The sequence below is a fragment of the Rosa rugosa genome, chromosome 4 (genome assembly GCF_958449725.1).
Source record: "Rosa rugosa chromosome 4, drRosRugo1.1, whole genome shotgun sequence".
NCBI lineage: Eukaryota > Viridiplantae > Streptophyta > Magnoliopsida > Rosales > Rosaceae > Rosa > Rosa rugosa.
Window position 1 is genome coordinate 49,247,928 of NC_084823.1, and position 7,586 is coordinate 49,255,513.

Genomic DNA, 7,586 nt, shown 5'->3' on the forward strand with positions numbered 1-7,586 from the left:
GAGAATTGAACCTCTAATTTGTAAACCAAACTGAGGCATAAACAAAAACTATATACCATGATACAAATAAAATTGGGAAAAAGCAAGAATACGTCACTTTCCCATTGAATTGCAGTACTTAATTACGTATGTTACAGTGACTATATGTAGCAATGATGCTCGAGTAGAAAACAAAAGAGCAAAGGTAAAGGTAGTTCTGTTTTGTGGTTTTTCTACCACCATCATTCATGGCATGCTTAACGGCCAAAACTACCCAATCACAACCCCCTCTGTAAAACCCTGAAATCACGTACCAGGTCGGGCCTACATGTTTAGTTTAATCATGCTAATTAGCCCTGCCTCTGTTTTTAATTCTCTTTATATACACCCCCTCCCTCCATTCATTTCTCCTCACTCACTCCTCCTCCCCATTCTCCACTCGACAAACAAAAATGGCAATGCCTTCAGGCCCCTCTCTCTCTCTCCTCGTCTTCCTCTTCTCTCTCCTCACCCTAGCCCTCATTGTTTCCTCTGCACCAGTTCAAGATCCTGAACTCGTTGTACAGCAAGTACAAAGGTAAGAACTAGCCAATGGCTCCACCTGTATTTATTTTGTGTGGTACTAATGTTACACATTCGGCCACCGTTTGGTTTGGTTTCTAGCGAACTGTATTAATAATGTGTTACCTTTTCTTGTTGCAGGAGCATCTATAATGCCTCAGCTACCCGGAGGAAGTTGGGCTATTTGTCATGTGGGTCCGGAAACCCGATCGACGACTGCTGGCGGTGCGACCCGAATTGGGAGAAGAACCGCCAGAGGCTCGCCGACTGCGCAATTGGGTTCGGCAAAAACGCCATTGGCGGGAGGGACGGGAGGATTTACGTGGTCACTGACTCAGGGGACGACGACCCCGTGAACCCCAAGCCAGGGACTCTACGACATGCCGTCATCCAGGACGAGCCCTTGTGGATCATTTTCGAGCGCGACATGTCGATCAAGCTCAAGGAGGAGCTGATCATGAACTCGTTCAAGACCCTCGACGGCCGAGGAGCCAGCGTGCACATCTCCGGCGGGCCATGCATTACCATCCAGTACGTGACCAACATTATCATACATGGACTCAACATACACGATTGCAAGCAGGGAGGGAATGCTATGGTGCGTGACTCCCCAAATCACTTCGGGTGGAGAACCATATCGGACGGTGATGGTGTGTCCATCTTCGGTGGGAGCCATGTTTGGGTGGACCATTGCTCCCTGTCGAACTGCGCCGACGGGCTGGTCGACGCAATTCATGGGTCCACTGCGATAACGATTTCGAACAATTACATGACGCACCATGATAAGGTCATGTTGCTGGGACACAGTGATACCTATACCCAGGACAAGAACATGCAGGTCACTATTGCCTTCAACCACTTTGGAGAAGGTCTTGTTCAAAGGATGCCAAGGTAAAGTTTTTATACTGCTCCGAAATGTTTGAAATTCTTGAATTGTGAACCGTTAGATTAGTTAAGTGTATCATACACATTTAGCTAATCGAATCATTCACATATCGGAATTTTAATAATGCACTAGAGAACATCACGTACAGGCTTTTTGGAAAGGTTAGTTATCGATACTTGTTAGTATGACATACAAACCGAATTTCAACCCATTCGTATGTCATTCTATTGAGTATAGTATAATTTTTTAGTTAAAGTATAATTTTTTAGTTAATTGGGTGTTTATCGAAGAATTAAGTAGGTTAATTTGCTTAATTAATAGTGATTTGATAGGTGGGCCGTGGTTCTTATGCTTTGTTTTTTTTCGTCACTTTTTCAGATGTAGGCATGGATATTTCCATGTGGTGAACAATGACTACACCCATTGGGAGATGTACGCCATTGGAGGTAGTGCAAACCCTACTATCAATAGCCAGGGGAATAGGTTTACTGCACCAGATATAAGGTTCAGCAAAGAGGTAAAAAACCCATCTACTATGCCTGTAGATCTTACGGTTTAGGGTAAATTTTGTGCAAATATGATTTAGCTCCTATTAGACCATATATTCTAACAATGTAACATGTCGGACTGTTGTGCAGGTGACAAAACATGAGGATGCACCTGAAAGTGAGTGGAAGAATTGGAACTGGAGGTCAGAGGGTGACATGTTGGTAAATGGTGCATTTTTCACGGCCTCTGGTGCCGGAGCTTCTTCAAGCTATGCAAAAGCTTCAAGCTTGGGAGCAAGGCCATCTTCTCTTGTGGCTTCAATCACCACAACTTCTGGTGCACTCAATTGCCGAAAGGGTTCTCGTTGCTAAAGGTTGTAACCAATTGGAGGGACAATCCTAAAGTGGATCATTGCTCAATTACAAATATATTTAGGAGGAAAAAAGTTAGGTAGAGGGAAGTGCAAAACGAGGCAAGTAAAAACCTAAAAACACCAATGGGTCAATGACTCAAATCTCCATTAGGATTTTCTTTGCCTTTTTCTTCCCTCCAATTTTTTCTCTCTTTTTTACCTACTATTTTCTACTTTCAAGTACGACCTCGGCCTGTTATTCTTAAGGCAAATATTAGGGATTCTGTTAGAGAATCTCGATGACCTATTAGAATACAAGTGCAGAAGTGTTGATTATACTAAATTATCAGTCCACTTTATAATATTATTGAGCTCTCTGTCTCTCTCTCTCTCTCTCTCTCTCTCTCTCTCTCTTTCTCTACCCAATTCATATGGTAATCTATGTCCATCTTTGTATGTGTTCTTGTCTTCTTAGAGACGTTTAGACCCAAAAGACAAAAGAAGCAGTTTAGACCCAAAAGACAAAAGAAGCAGAAACAGAATCCAATTAATACTAAAATTTTCTATAAAGACAAGCAAGTCTCCCAACATTTTTGACCATCGCATATGATGACCGGTAAATCTGCACTCCCACCAAAGCAAAGACCAAGAAGAAGTTACATGCGAAAAGTTAAAACAGAGTACCAAGAAAAGTAAAACCCAGCAGATTGAAAAAAAGGGATAGGAGACTAGTCATAGGGCCAAAGTTTGAATTTGAACTTAGCGGAATTGATTAGGGTTGTGGACTAAAAGAAAGAAAGCACATGCAAAGGCCTCAAGTACTGGACCTAACTATCTTCTTTTTATGGAGATTTATAGTATAGCTATATGTAGCCGTCTGGTATAGCTTTAGAATAATGGCGTTGGAACTGTTATGAATCTTGACGATGTTGGTTAGCTATCAATCTCTTTCGTGGGTTTTATGGGTACGTACCAGAATAGGCAAGCCACGTTCAAAAGCAAACTCATGCTTCAGTGCAGTAGTGAGTAGTCCACAAAAGTATCCCTTTCACACTTTCGTACGTTTAAATTCAGAACTGAGCGTGATTGAGTTCGAGATCTCACATGGGAGAGGAGGTCCATATTTAGCTGATAGCTCTCTCTCCGCAGCTCTATCCATTCATCACTAAAAATTTCACTTTCTTTATTTCATCCTCACATTTTGTCTCTAACTTTTACGTAAATATTTTTTAGATATTTCAACAAACATTATGCTCATACACGATTTCTCGAAGTAAATCAATAGTAATAACAACATAGAGCTATTTTGTCTGTACATAAAAGCAGTGGTGACTCTAGGATCTGAAAATAGGGTGGGTTACGTATTCATATGTCTCTTTGGACGAAGTCCAAAAATTTTTTTTTAGTACAATTATGCACAAGTGTGGGAATGCAGGATCGGAGAGATAAGAACCTGAGAGTTCAAGTGTTCAACGATTGAATTTAGTCTAGGAAGAAGATGAAGAATGAGAGTTTGTGATGGACGGAGAGAATGGAAGAGCCAGAAAAGAGTTTGACTTCGATAATTTGGACATGCAGGTGGGCTTCGTCAAACAAACATACATACAAACAAAAAATATATATCATATATATAGGTTTTTTTCTCAAACCAAAAGTCTTTGGAGGGCTTGAGTCCTCCCACCCCTATACCTAGATCCGCCACTGCATATAAGCGATACAAAAAATGTGAGTTAGAGTAGTTGCATATGTTTTTTTTTTTTTCATAGAAATGCCGAGTCTTTAAGAGAATGAAGAAAAAATTGCTTAAATCGAAAGATGCTAAATAAAGCATTATCAAACCTAAGCTTATTCCTGTCCACCCAAATGCACCAAACCAATGTTACAATAAGCAAGTTTCCAAAGTAACGCACCAGAAGAATGGGAGCTTAAATTAGTAACTTGGGTTCACCCCAATTCTAGACATGGCCCAATGGTCCAGCCATGATTTTAGACTATGAGTTGAGTTTGGGTTTCAACTTCACCATTACTTTCCGGATTCATTCAACCTACATGCTACATCCATTGAAGTAGAACTTAGCATTGTTGCCCCTTTGCTTCTGCAATTTGGCATCACATGGTTAATAAATTTGGTCTCATTGGGTTCCCAAAGCATTAGCTATTTGCCTATATCATGGTTGTAGTGCTCAATTAAAGGAGTTCTGGTCTGCTTGTTTTGTCTCAGCTAGTTTGTGGTTCATATGGGGGTCTAGAAATAAAGCAAAGTTTATTTAGTGGTCAGGTAATTAATGTTAATCATGCTTGCACCTTAATTTCTGGTCATATTATCTCTTCAAGCAAACATGTTACTGGGTGCGTGCATGCATTGTTGTAACATTTTAATATTTTATTTATTATTGAAATTAAATTTGAGTGAATTTATTTTGTGTTTAAATTCTGAATTTATTTGTGTGTTTAAATTCAGAATTTATTTTGAATTTTATTTGTAACTCATGGTGTTTTATTTTGATTTATTTGGGATTTTAATTCTTGTAACCTGTGGCTTTTGGTTACTACCCTATTAATTGTAGAGAGTGCCCTAAGAGCCTATAAATAACACAATTTGTTGCATGCTTATAAATAAAAAAACTTTCACTCTATTATATTCACCCATAAACTTTCTTTCCAAAATCCCCTAAAGTATCTTATGTGTTTTTTGGCCAAAGAAAAGTGTCTTTTGGTGGAGCTTTGGGTTCCTCCAATTTGTGCAGATTGGTGTGAGCCGTACAACTTGTTGTTGGGCTATTGTATCCTGGAGGGGACAAATCAAAAGATTTTTGGTGCTCTAGCATTGTGCCGCAGAGGGCTTGAATCTCCTTAAAGAGAGCGAGATACCCGTGCCTCAGACTATTGTCAACGAGTTTCTCATATAGGAATTATAATTTTATTGTAATTTCTCCAACATGCATAATTCAACATCATACCTGGTTGTTTTGAAAAGGCTTGGTGCTCAATGCAGATCACGACGTGTGCCATGAATAGTTGAGGTTATTTGGCACCCTCCCTCTTATGGTTGTATAAACTTAATACTAATAGGGCATGGAAGAGTAGTTCTGGTAAGGCTGGTTATGGTGGGTTGTTTCGTGATTATAATGGTCAAGTGGTTGGTGCTTTTTGCTTAAATATAGAGACGCCGAGTTCGGTTGCCGCTAAAGTTATATATGGCTGTTATTCAATCTATTGAATTGGCTTGGGTGAGAGAGTGGAAACATATTTGGTTTGAAGTAGATTCTGAGATTGTGCATAACTTCATTCACTCTCCATCTTTAGTACCTTGGTGACTTAGCAGAGAATGAAGAAATTGCTTGCACCATATCTCTAGATGCACTTTCACTCATCGCATATCTTTTGTGAAGGTAATTAAGTTGCGGATGGTTTGGTAAATTACGGCATCATGCAACTCCACAGGTCTGGTTTGGTGGGATCTACCACTCCCATTTATTGTTTCTTTTTGTAGTTGTGATTGGTTGGATCTTCTTGATTTCTGTTTATGTTAATTGTTTGTATCATTGGCTTGTAGAGTCGAAATTTGTTCTCTTATACCTTGTTTTTCATTTTTTTTTTTAAGATTTATGTTCCACATATAGCTGCATTCTTTTCTCTTTTTAATAAATTTCGTCAAGGTTTATAAAAAAAAAAAAAAAAAATTAGCATTGATTTTAGTTTATAAAACTATTTCCACTATTAGTATTAGTTTGTTTCGATGAAAAACGATCTTGAAAAATCATATTGAAAACTTTACGATTGTTGTAAAACAGAAAAGTTTTTGAGAGAGAGAGAGAGAGTTTGGACACAGAGAATAGAATGTGTCTATTCATCTCACCTTGAGGGGGTTTATATAGAAGTACATGATGTATACAAATAGGCAACGTTTAATAGCAACGTCAATTACTCCTATTCACAATCCTATCAATCACTAATCTATAGTGAAAGGCATATATGACTCTCCATCTATTTACATGATATTAGCCATAATTATTTACAACACTCCCCCTTGGATATTTCATGTCAATAGTGTTGCCTAGGCTGAGCGCTTCTAAGTTGCCTCGTCAAAAACCTTGCCAAGTAATAAAAACCATGTGGGAGAAAAACAACCTTGGTCGAAGGAGAAAAAGAGCACAACGCGCGTGAATGTGGAGTAGTCGTATCACAACAGAGATAGGTGAAGTCTTCTTATCAGCATCATAAGTAGATAGTATGTCTACGAGAGGTATGCTTTAGAGTTGCTACACCAAAACCTTGCCCGGTAAACCCAGTGGGAGAAACCCGTGGTCGAAGGGAAAAGATGAGCAAATGCATGTATATGTCGAATCAAAGCATCTTCAGGATGTAGTATAAGTGGGGTGACCATGCTAAAGATGTGCCTCGTTAAAACCTTGCCAGGTAACAAAACCCAGTGGGACAAAATAACCCTGGACGAAGGACAAAAAGAGTACACGATGGTCAAATGTGTATGCTTCGGGATACTCCCCCTGATTTCGACTCCCCCTGAAAATTACATGTTAGGTAATTCAGATAGTTTACGTAGACCAATACCTTGAACATGCTTCTGGAATGTAGACTTTGGTACTGACTTGGTGAAAAGGTCTGCACGATTGTCTTCAGATCAAATCTGCTTAACTTCAATCTTCTGATGCTCATGTTGTTGCTAATTGAAGGAGAACTTTGGTACAATATGTTTGGTGTTGTCTCATTTGATGAAACTCATCTTTATCTGCTCTATGTAAGCAGCATTATCCTCGTAGATAATGGTTGGTTCATCAGTGGTGGAATGCAGTCCACATGTGCTTCGAACATGCTTTGTAACGGCTTTTAGCCATGTACATTCACATACTGCTTCGTGAAGAGCTAGTATCTCAGCATGATTCGAAGAGATAGCAACAAGTGTCTATTTCGTAGACCTCCAAGAAATTGCAGTATTCCCAATGGTAAAGACATAACCAGTTTGGGAACGTGCCTTGTGCGGGTCTGATAGATAGTCTATATCAGCATATCCAACAAGGCAAGCATCATTCTGAGGATCAAGGGGGTTTGATCCATTCCTTGATGCGTAGGGATAGAATAAGTCCATATCCGTTGTACCTCTAAGGTAGCGAAAAATGTCTTTTATGCCATTCCAGTGGCGGCGTGTTGGCGCAAAGCTATATCTAGCTAACAAGTTCACATCGAATGAGATGTCCTATCTAGGACATTGAGCCAAGTACAATAATGCGCCTATTGCACTTAGATATGGGACTTCTAGCACCAATATCTTTCGTTATCATCTGCAGGACGATACGGTTC

The 7,586-nt window shown here is 39.5% G+C and overlaps 1 protein-coding gene across 1 annotated transcript; it reads left to right on the top strand.

Moving 5' to 3' along the window:
• The first annotated feature begins 382 nt into the window (after nt 1-382).
• LOC133745554 (probable pectate lyase 18) lies at nt 383-2,650 on the top strand. The gene is made up of 4 exons (XM_062173640.1): nt 383-556; nt 682-1,431; nt 1,805-1,943; nt 2,065-2,650. The coding sequence occupies exons 1-4, from the start codon at nt 432-434 to the stop codon at nt 2,284-2,286; spliced, it is 1,236 nt and encodes a 411-aa protein (XP_062029624.1). The 5' UTR covers nt 383-431; the 3' UTR covers nt 2,287-2,650.
• The last annotated feature ends 4,936 nt before the right edge of the window (nt 2,651-7,586 follow it).